The sequence below is a fragment of the Battus philenor genome, unplaced genomic scaffold, assembly GCF_028537555.1.
Source record: "Battus philenor isolate CCGP_79_NKW_IND1 unplaced genomic scaffold, ilBatPhil1.0.hap1 SCAF_14, whole genome shotgun sequence".
Classification (NCBI taxonomy): domain Eukaryota; kingdom Metazoa; phylum Arthropoda; class Insecta; order Lepidoptera; family Papilionidae; genus Battus; species Battus philenor.
Genome location: NW_027181676.1, coordinates 458,137 through 470,481, shown reverse-complemented (window position 1 = coordinate 470,481; position 12,345 = coordinate 458,137). Strand labels below are relative to the sequence as shown.

Below are 12,345 nucleotides of genomic sequence, written 5' to 3'. Positions count from 1 at the left end.
AACAATAAAAAGCAATAAATAAGTAAAAGACAAAAATAATGAAAATTATAAACAAGAATGATAAAATAGCTACGATATTAGAAATGTAAATTAAGTCCAGTAGAGGTAGTAAGAAAAACGAATTAAATATAAATAAATTGTCTAATAAAATAATCCAATACATTGCAACACTGGCAATGCAATTATGAGTTTAAAGCTATGTTACAAAATCGCCGTGTCAAAACACTTGATTATATCAAAAAAGGCGATCGTTGAGATCTATGTTTGTTCAAGTTAAGAATTGGCCAAGAGCTTTTGCAACTGTCCTGCCGAGCTTTCACTTTCGGCAGCTTCTTCGGAAGCTCAGAGGCCGAGCGTGAACATCGCGCAAACCTGACCTTGTCAACACTTGTTAACGGTTAAGGAGGCTTTTCACTAAACGAACACAATTTTATAATTATCATTAACTAATATATTAAAGATACAATAAATCTTTATTTTATAATAAAGGAACGATAGTTCAAAAACAATTCTATGCTAATTTATTTCTGATGCCAATTAATTTTAATTTGAAATAGATTTTACAACAACAGACAGAAATAATAAGATATATATGAATTAAACAGTACAAGTGGCAAGTGCGATCCAAATTAGTTTGATGTTTTTATTTATCATTGTATTATATTTTTAATATGTATTATACCTTATTTATTGTAATTATATATGCTATATACATATGTATGTATGTTTTGTCTATATGCACGTTAACTACGCATTATTTATACTTCTACTGTTTCCATGCTGTGGTCGTCTGTAAAATATTTCCTCGTGTGATAAGATCGCCCTTTGTACTTTTTGGTTGGTTTTATGAAACTATTTATATGTATTCTATAGTGTATAATTATGCAAAAGTGTGTGATCTGTTACGGTGTAGAAACATGGTCTCTCACTTAGGTCTCATTGGCAAATTTAAAGCCATCAAACGAGGCCTGTAGGCTATTCTCGTGATTTTACTACGAGATCGAATCAAGAGTGAGAAGATCCGTAGAGGAGAGCAAGTAATCGATTTAAGCGAGAGGGCTAGCAAATTGAAATGGTCGTGAACAGACTGTTGGGGATTCAAGTTCGGGAGCGGAGACCGCGGTCAAGGTCGTTGAAAGACGCTGCATACAAGCCGCTTCTACACTATTAAGGATCTCTAAATTTAAATTCAAATTTAAATTATCTTTGATACCTAATAGATTCAGGCGTTACTTTGCGGAAGTCCATCTTAAGTACGAAAAGGACTAATATAAAGCTACTTCTGCTATGCATCACGGAAGTAGCTATATATTAGTCCTTTTTTTACTTAAATTATTCAGTATAGTAGTTACATACACTTTTGAATCGTCGATTATTTTAACATTATAAGTAGTTAGCTACCGCTGGCTTGGAAGTCTGATCTGTTGAGAAAAGTCGGCCAGAAACCCAGCAGTTGCTCTTTTTAAAAGAAATTTAGCAATTTTTAATGTAATTTATTCGATAATATACTTTTAATTTTAGATTTAAAATTAAGAAAAGGAAGGTCTAAGATATCTTGTTGAATTTAATTATATATATGTACACTCAGACCCGTGAAGCATTTGTTAAGGTTAAAAAAAAAGTTAAGTTCATATCTGTTTAAGATTTAAAATTTTGGGTCATAAATAATATATTATTAAATATGCATTTAGAACCCGTAAATCTCTTTTTTTGTGAAATAAATCTAGAATTGATTTTCGCGGCAACGCTCCTTAATAAAAATATAGAGGAGGCCTGTGACTAACAGTGAAAGAAAGAAGTCGTACGGATAAAATTATGACGATGATGATAAAGGCAAGTTAATGTTATACACGACATGAAAGAAGTCATTAAAATTAAATTTATTTTTAAATGTTGCATAAACGAACTATATTATATTTTTATATATAATAGTTGCATGTTCCGTTAGTGGAACCGTACCTTAAGTTCAGATTCAATTTGTTTTTATTGCTATAATATCCACAGTGCTTATTGGATTAAGTTAATTATTGCGTCATAACATACACTGACATAATTTTTACCGATAAATGGCGTTGTTTATTTTATTTTTAACATTGGCAGTGCCGCGTAGCTTTGCAGCTAGATCAGTGATAACGTTCCAACCACAAGGTGGAGAGATGATTTGGATTAGATCTTCGGAAAACAGCTGGGTGCTAGGTACTTTAGACTGCGTTCATTAGAGATTTATATGATAGGCTTTTGTCCAGCAACAGATGTTGAATAGGCTAAAATTATGATGATGAATTGGTATTAATATAAAAATAGAGATTTTTTACATTACCCATCAGTTTTAATTTATTTAATTTTCTTACACCAACGATATAAAAAAAATCAAATATATATAAACCATAGTAAATAGTTTAAGAGACTAGCGTAATAAAACAAAAAAAAAAATCGGTAATATAAAACATAAATGTACAAACGTTTAGAAATATAGATTCTATTAAAAAAAAGTATGAAATTAAATTAGGTCTCTAATAATAGATGCTAATTTGAATAAAGAACTGATGTTTGACAACTGTCATTTTCAATAATATTGATAGTATCGCCAACACAAACAATCCTAATTGGTGATTATTGCACCACTCTTGGGTCAAAAATTTATTTTTAAATTAAATAAGTTCCATAAATGCCATTTTAAATCAAAATCACATCTTTGGATGGTATTTTGTGTTACAAGACATTGTAGTGATTCTTTTGCGTTTTATGAATCGATATTTTTTTATTTATGCTTCTAAAAAATTATCATCAATCACCATGACAAACTGCCCATTAAATACATTCACTGCCATCTATTGGATAGATATAGTAATTATTAATCGATTTTTATTTTGGGTCATACTCCTTCGGACATTGTTGTGACGTCGTTAAAAACAAACAAGACAGCTGTGATATAAGAAATAGTTGTAAATAGTCTACAGCCACAAAATTCGTAAATATCATCGTAACATTAATAAAAACATTTCGGTCGCGCGTTGTGTGTACGAAAGTGCTTTCTATTTATAACCACGACTATTTGTGTTATTTACTTATTCAAATATATAAGATTATTTTGTGTTTAAGTTTTACTAGACCTATTTTTATTTTAATTACAATTATAATTTTGATAATAATTTAAATAATGGTATGCATCACAATTGTATCACAAATGTGGGAAGCTTCCTGAAATAAAACAGTTTACTTTAATTTTAATTCAATTTAATTAAACATAATTATAAAAAATAAAGGCAGGATCAATGTCATATGGATTATACTTAAAAAAAACTATATCGAAACTAACTAACGCCTGTCATCTTAATTCAGCATCTCAACCGAAGCACAGCCTGACGTAATTCAAATAATTAATTTACAACAACTCATCAATAATTCTTAAAGTGATTTATTGCGTTTCAATAGCATATATTCAATCGAATTAAAATGCAATTAGTTTTTTAATGAGTTAGTAATATCTTCTTTGCGATCGATTATTTATTTGTCATGTAATTTTTCCTCGTTAAGATAAATGCGAATTTGATACAGGTTATTAATTTTTTTAAGTTCATTATTCTAGATAATTTATTTGAAAGCAAAAAATATTTTTAACATAACAGTTCCAGTAAAATGTATTTTTGTAAATATATATATAAAAAGCGCATGAATCATAAAGCTAGAACTGTCTCATTATTGCTCTATAGATTGATAGATACAGAAAAATAATAATTTTAAATACCAATTCTGCCACCGGACACTATGTAGAACGCATGAACTTGTATTGTTCATTTAAGAACGCTTCGTATCGCTGGCCGCTGCGCCCGTAACACTGTTTAAAATAATTCTTGCGCGTTCGAATTCCAAATTCAAATATTCGTTCAAATTTGAATTAGGACGCTACCAGTAATGATACTATCTTTTTGCATCCGGGCCAATTTTAAGGCGCTAAAAGAGTATACACTTTTATTTTCGGCTACAGTATTTATAACTGGCTGGTTTGGATGACTGAATTTCATTTATTCTTATTTTTATGACAGTATTATATAAACGTACATTTATCTACCACAGATTTCCAGTTCCTTTTAATACTTAATGACCCGACGCTCTATTTTTACTTGTTAATAAGACAATCCAATAGTTGTTTAGAATAAATCGCCTTTTTCTTATAATTCCTATTTCATAGAATATATTTTATTTTTCTATCTTAAAGTAATTAAATTCTTTAACCTTATAAAAATAGTTATTAAACATCTCTAAACTCGAATTGAATTTGAATGCCTCTTCAAGGCAAGTAGAGACCACGAGTCAGTAAAAAACGAGGCATTATTGCATCGTGTCGGGCGTACGGTTGAATTGAGCATAATACCGCTGTTACATGGCGCATTACAAATGTTATTTCATATGGTCCCACGCCACCGGATGTAGGGCTGTCTGTCGTGTGGTTCATAAGAATATTTAGTTTTGTGCAGCCTTATGTATATAACAATTATAGAGATATAGCTTGGAATCCGTGAATTTAATTATTAAAATAATTGTTTATTTCTTTATTTAGATACACCAATAACGATAACAAAAATATTGTAATTATATTTAACCCTTAATTAGGCGCATTGAGAAAATCACTCAATTAGGCGCATGGGGTCTTAAATGACCCCAAAAAAGTATTAAGAAAAGAGTATCAAAAAGGAATAAAACTTAATGGATTTCTTTAGTAATTAATAAAGTACTTTAATATACTTAACTTTAAGAAACAAATACTATGACATTAAAAATATTAGAAAAAAAAACAAAAACAGTAAACCTCTCTTTAAACTAATTTTTTTGGCATAGCCAAGATCAACTTAAGAAATAAAGTTTATTCAGCCTCATCAGTGGAATCTTCTGTTCTGCATCCGACGCAGTAAATCCTTGAGTGTTGCTGACAAATAAATTTACGACACTTGAAACATTTTGGTGGCACTTTTTTGTCGTCCTTTCTAGGACATGATGCACAGCGCCCGCGCTTAGCTGTTGATTGATAAACCGCCTTGTTCACATTATAAACTTCACGGAGCCGTCTTTTTGTTGTCGCTGGTACAGCACGTAGTTGTATGCGACGTTTTTGGTGATCTTCCACATGTGCCGCAGCTATTTTCTTCAAGAAAATCCGTCTTATATAAGTCAAAGTCTTCTCAGTATTCGCTTTGTGTATGACAAATGGGTTGATTCCAGATATGTTTATACTCCAGGTAAATGTAAAATAATATTTTGTGCTCGGGTCCTTACTGCGTTCGATGGTGGTACTTTACACCATTTCACTTTCGGGCCATTTCTCTGAGTATGTCGAGATAAAAAATAATTATCTTCCGTCGATACAGGAATGTCTTGGATATGTTCAGACTCCTCAATTTCGCTTTCTGAATTATGAGCACTATCAATGACATCATCGTTTAAAGTTTTGTCTTGCGAATCCGAACCAGCAACATCTTGCTCTTCATCAAGCACTTCATCCAGCCATTGCAATATTTGTTTGTCGTTAGGCATTTCAATTCAAAAAAAAGAAAAAGCATAGAAAAAAACTCAAAAATACATAAAGAAATCATACCGTATCAAAATACACACATACAAAGATAAACAGTAAACAATATACTAATATAAACACAAAAAAATCACAAAAGTAAAAACTTACCTTCGCCAAAAAATGTAACGTAACTGGGCGCATGGGGTCAGGTCTCTAAAGGACAGCGATGTGTGTGCAAGAGTTAATGTTCTGGATGCGACTAATTTGCGTACCCCGAGGGGAATGAGGAAGCTAGAAAGAGCGTTAGTACGCTCTGAAGACTGTAAGCCATTATTTTTTGAATTTTAAGCGGCCCTGACCCCATGCGCCTAATTAAGGGTTAATTGTCCATTGCAGTCCATGTTTTTAGATTTTATTTTGTATTCGAAATAAAATCTAAAAACATGGACTGAAAGACCTGGACATCCATCAAAGATCGCCTAGACTGTTCAAGATAAGTCTTGCACTGCAATCGCAAACCATAACTATGTCAAATCTACATATACATAGCAAACACAACCAAAAATATTATTAGAAAGAAACGTTCTTCAGTAAAATAACTCACCTAAGGTCATATATTTATTCGATGGTTTCTATACAATTAAAAAAATACTGTATTCATGATTATAATTTTAACCATAAATTTTTACAAATATTAAGGTGACAGCCCTATATGTATTGTGTAATAGCATCAATTTGAACGAAACGAACTGTGCCGAAAGAATTTGGAAACGTAATATTTTGTAATATACATAAAAGCAATGCTGGCTATGTTTTGATCGGCATACTATAAAAAGTCGCAGGTTCAAACTGAAAAAACTATTCAACAAAAGATTTATTTGGCTTGGGAAGACCAGGCGAAAAGAACACGAACATGACCATATGTTTTTTAAGTTAAATAAATTTACATATGTTTAATTAACATCGAAATCGAAAGTAAATACAGTAATACCCCGCTTTACGCGACCCCGTTATACGCGGTTTCACTATAACGCGAATTGCAAATTTCGCGCTCAAATGCCTCGAATTACGCGAAAGAGTGCGTATAAATATAATGTAGTCATCAACTTCTCTATGGTGTCTTGACCATCTGTCAAACAATTAAAAACAGTGTTGGGTGTCATGAACGTATTTTACAAGAACGTAAACAAAACGTTACCCAAAAGACAATAGATGTATTTTTCCGTAAAAAATAAGAGTATGTATTGCATAAAGTGTTCCTAGAATTAAAGTGATTGATTAAAATGATTTGTATTTTTTTGTAATAATTTTTGACTGTGTTTAATCATAAACCTCGTTACACGCGAATTTCAGTTAACGCGATTTATTTTGGAACGTATCCCTCGCGTAAAGCGGGGTATTACTGTAATCATTCCAAAGGTGTACTATTTTGTATAAAGTCAATTACAGTATAGTAACCCTTAGAGCTGATTGGATGGTCTAGTTGAAGTTACAGTGCGCAGGGAACAAATGTCCACTTGGGCCTTAAGTTTCTGTGGACGGATTGGCAGCTTGCATAAACCCTCCAAGTTAGATAGACAATTTTGTTAATATCATGATACTGGACGTAAACCGAATCCAACAAGTTCTTTTAAAAGTCTACAGGGGAAGAATATGTTCCGCAGTGGATGTCTTATTTCATATACGATAAGGTTGTATAGACTACCGGCAATCACAGCTTAGGACTAACCTAAGAATGCTATAAAAAGAGATATTGAGGCTTTAGTGGCTTTATACGAAGCGTTTATATCCGAACGCTACAAATGCTATAATGGACTTTTTTATTTTAAATATTTCTTTCAGTTTGAATTTCCTTATCACTCTCCTCTTCCGTTTTCACAATTTCTTCCTCTTTTGAGTTCAACTTTACACCACCAAGGGCGGTCGCCGTAGACAGGAACAGGTGGTAATCACTTGGCGCTATGTCCGGGCTATATGGTGGATGTGATAAAACCTCCCATCCGAGCTCCCGTAGCTTCTGACGAGTTATCAACGAAGTGTGTGGTCTGGCGTTGTCCTGGTGGAACACTACACCCTTCCTGTTGGCCAATTCTGGACGCTTCTTTCATTCTCTTTCATTCTCTTACCATTTATTTACATTCTACTCACACCTGGTCTCTCTTTATTCGCAAAAATCTTTTGGTATATCAAAGTACAGATTCAATTTTGATTTATAATATCTCTTTTATTTATTAAAATAATGAAACTATTGTCGCTTCCTTGTTCACTTACATTCAAGATATTTCGACACGATCATAAAGTTGCCTTCACATCATCCGGATTATTTGTAATTAATTGTTCGTAGTTATTGAAGTGTGTTACGTGTGTTAATGAATAAAATAAATTGTAAGGTCGTGTTGCCTGCGTGGTCTTCCGGATTTTTAAATCATAGACTTAGATATTATATTTAAGATTTAATTATTTTTAATATATTCAATAATCCACTCAAATTAAATACAGGATAATTGATTATAGGCGAGAAAGTTTTGAAGAGCTTAATTAACACTATATACAAAAATAAAAAGAAATGAAATAAAAAGAGAATTAATAAATAACATAATGATAATATGTAAATTAAAATTAATTATTGTTTAATATCTTTTTCTGTAGATTTTGTACTAACATAAAAAGTAAAAATTTGTAACATATTTCAGAGTGTTCTGAAGAAAGGCGTTTGGTGGAAATACGTGTAAAGCCTTCACAATTTATATATTAATGATATTGATATATTCTCGTGCTCTCTTTTTATCTATTAAAAGACAATTTAATTCGAAATTACTGGATATATACAATACAATTTAAACCTCAGTGGAATGTGACTGCTTGCTGTGACTCGTAATTATTACTGTCTGTTCTGCAGAATGCGCTGGATTATTGATCCCTGTTTAGTAATGTTTTTGTTTTGTTTTATTATTGTTTGACTTCGATCCATTAAATGCTCCTAGTGAGATAGTTTTAAGATAACAATTGTAACTAATTTTATACTTCTAAATTTGTAATTTCTTACTACGTTTTATTACTCTTTATCTCTAATAAAGTAAAATAAAAAAGTTTAAAAGATTTTACATCTATAACCAATCATCCTGTATCTCTATCTGTAAATATCAAAACTGAATATACACACATAAATTATGCGCTCTTTGCCATATTTAAAATTATTGAAGATATAATTATGTAAAATTTTAATAGTTTAACCTGAAATTTATCAAATTTCAACACATTTTTATAATTATTTTCCATAAGAACCTTCTCTAAATTCCATGACTACTGTATACTCCATAATTTTATGTATTGCAACTTTTCTTCATTCTGTATATATATATATATATATATATATATATATATATATATATATATATATATATATATATATATATATATATATATATATATATATGCCTGATTTAACAATGATAAGGATGAGGCTGTATGTGTTTCAGGACAACGCGACAAGCCGTTCGTGTCCGACGAGGACATGCGCTCGCGCACACCGCGTCCCAACGTACTCTCTGTCCCACCAAACAGTAACTACTATGAGGGCTTGAGGGAGGCGGAAACTAAGGTAACCCGCAATCTGTAAGGTAGACTAAACTATTGTAATTGTAAAAGTAAAACTGCAGTGTAGAGAACAGACTGAATTTTATTTGCTGTAACTCTGTTTTCATACCAAACATTAAAGGTACATTTACCAATTCTGGAATTAACCAATGACAATCTCTGCTTTACCACCAATCACGTGTGTCGTTTATGTGAAAGCAACGGAAGATGTGCGATAGAGAAAGGTATATATAACGGAATACATAAATACGAAGGCTCCTAGATTTGTAGAATAAATATCGCAAAATACTTATATTCATTATAAAATTTTGTGATTCCAGTTCCCAATACACCCCGGTAACAGCATTGTGGGTATAGCAGACTCAATCTCAGATGACAACAATGACTTAGACGACGAGAACCACGATTATCGGCCAACCACGTTGCCGTCAACCACTGAAAAGACTGAAAAAATATTCGGCAATAAGAATGGTCATGAAACCAATGACAGCATTAAAGAAGCATCCCGAGGCAACGAACCAATATTTCTACCAACGCCGAACGATAATACTGAAAACATACGTTTTCATATCCCACCACCTTCCAAAGAACTCAGTCCACCATTGAGAAGTACAGAACCCAAAGCACCAGAGGGTAATGAAGACTCTGTGTTTAATTTTATTAAGAGATTCGATCCGAACGATCCAGATTCACATAAAACATCGATGACGAAAACTGAAATAATTGACATAAACAGGCATCTGCCCTCTGGGCAGGTTTCCTCAGAGGAGGACAGGACACCGCGCAAGAATAAACTATCCAGTGATACCTTTAACAGAGTCCAGATCGATAGAAAAAAGAGTTCAGTGGAAAGTACTAGATTTAACTCTGTTAATATTAAAGCCGGAAAAACTACTGAATCGTCCACTGATTTTAACGACCACAGCGAAATTCCAGTGCCCGACAAACATTTATTACCTCCGAAGAGAGAATATTCACAAGTACCTTCAACAACGATGGGACCTCCGATATATTATGAGTGGAAATGGGCTGTCCCTGCCTTAGATTTGGAACCGCCTAAGGAGAATAACATCACCAACACGACAGCACCGCAACACAAGAGAACAGCTCAGGGAAAACGACCTTTTAGTGACGTCACAAGGACTACGACCACTCCAGCCACACCCACACCGCAAAACACTGAGTACAACATTAGTTCATACTTTGTACCAGACTACGTGTTTCCACTGGACAAGCAACATCCAGGATACGAGGAGGATAACGCAGAGACGTCTTTCCACGTCAGGATATCCAAACCAGGACGAGCTAGCTACGGCGAAAACTCGAATTGTCCACACTGCCACCCCGCATACCTGCGGCCCGGGACTTGCGAGCCCTGCATTGTCAAGCGGTAACCACAGGTCAACAAGCCATTTAGCTTACTATTTATAGTTTTGTAAACCGATCATGTCACGGCTTTATTGGAAGTGTCAATTTTTTTTCTGGCAACACTCTTGTTGTACCATTTATACTTCATAAACGTAGGTAGTTAATTAAATGTAAACAAGATTCAAGTATCGAATTTAATATATTTGCAACCCATTTTACTTTTGACATTCTCGATATAAATTAAGAATCGATATTTTTAAATCTACCCGCCTCTTACTTTAATATATCTTCGTATGTTGGTATGACAATATAAAACTGCAACCATAAATGTTCAATGACCATCTGTTCCTTTCTTAGTGAAAGTTGGCATTACGTGATAATATTGCCAGCTCTCATGTTTAAATGTCAGTATACATAACATTTTTTAAACTTGTTAACACTGATTAATAAATAATTTATATTAAGTTACTATTGTGTCATTAAAACTTTCTATTCAATTAGTTTTTTATAAATTTCGTCTTCATTTTTTAAAGTAAAAATATGAATAAATTTTATTGGATAAATACTCAATAAATTATGGTGATGGAATCCGATTTGCATGAATCGGATTTATTATTAAAAATCAAACCTCGAAATGAATGGGGCGCCGGAATAATTTTATAGTCTATCTTGAAGGTCGTCCGCCATGTTTTTTTTTAATACAAGCGTCAAAGGCCTGTTGAGGCTTAGCGCGGCATATTCGAAGTCATATTTGACATTTAAACATTTCATTATGTCTTCGCTATTCTTTTTAACACAGGTTTATCCGTACGAAAGCTATTTAACTATTAATTGTTCAATAAAATAAACTTTAAAAATAAGTCACTTGTTTTACAAGATTATATTATCTGTTAAATTTTTACTCTGTACAGTTTTCGATATATCTACATGTTCTGTTAGCTATTAAGAATGATATTTTTTTTGACATGACATTTTGCAATAGATAATTAATATTTAATAAAAGTTGTTATTATATCATAAATACCAATGCTAAGTTAAGAGTTTAATACGAAAATATGTCGATATGAGCGTGTATACAATTGTATATTTAGATATATTTATTTGTATAGTTCTGTATTCGTGCTTATGTTGCAATGTATTAATAAATAAGGTTTTTACATTGTAGTTTTATTTTACTTTTTACCTTTTTTGGACGCGAGGAACCTTCTCTACACAGGTGGCTTCTGGGGGAACACGAGTTTATAAGATTTCTTTGAAGAATATTAAACGACCAAATACTACGAACTACGACTAAGACGAAATACTACACTAATGTGTTGACATAATAAAAGAATAATGAAAATAATAAAAAAGAACGATTAATTAGCTATGATAACATAAATGTAAATTAATTGCGATGTAGATAGTTAAAAAATAAATTAGTATTAAGAGTAAATAAATTGTTAGAAAATGTACGAGTTTAAAGGAATTATGAAATAAAAATAATAAATGTAAAATTGACGGGAAGGCGAGAGAAGTGAGGCGATGTATGAAAGTGTGGAAAGGAATAAAAGTAATTATGAAAGAAATTAGGGGAAAAAATGGAAGACATTAAGAAGGACGAAATGTAAGGAAATAAATTTGATAAATGTAAAATTGTGGAAGCCTAGCGGGAAGGCGAAGGAAGTGAGGCGATGTTTGAAAGGAAAGTGTGGGAAGGAATGAAAGAAATTACAGGAAATAAAGAAAGACATTGAGAAGGATGAAAATTGAGTACGGACAGACCCTGTTTACTTTTGACAGAGAATGAATGAAAGGCCCCAAAAGGCCGCCATAAAAAAACAAACAGTAGATGGACCTAATTAAATATCAGGAATGACGCCAAAATCAAT

The 12,345-nt window shown here is 32.3% G+C and overlaps 1 protein-coding gene across 1 annotated transcript in view; it reads left to right on the top strand.

Moving 5' to 3' along the window:
- js (jiangshi) overlaps positions 1–10,500 on the top strand; it is a 35,717-nt gene extending 25,217 nt beyond the window's left edge. Inside the window, exons 3-4 of the mRNA XM_068761118.1 lie at positions 8,989–9,110; positions 9,427–10,500. Of these exons, the coding sequence (XP_068617219.1) occupies positions 8,989–9,110; positions 9,427–10,500 (1,196 nt within the window). The remainder of the gene's footprint in view (positions 1–8,988; positions 9,111–9,426) is intronic.
- The last annotated feature ends 1,845 nt before the right edge of the window (positions 10,501–12,345 follow it).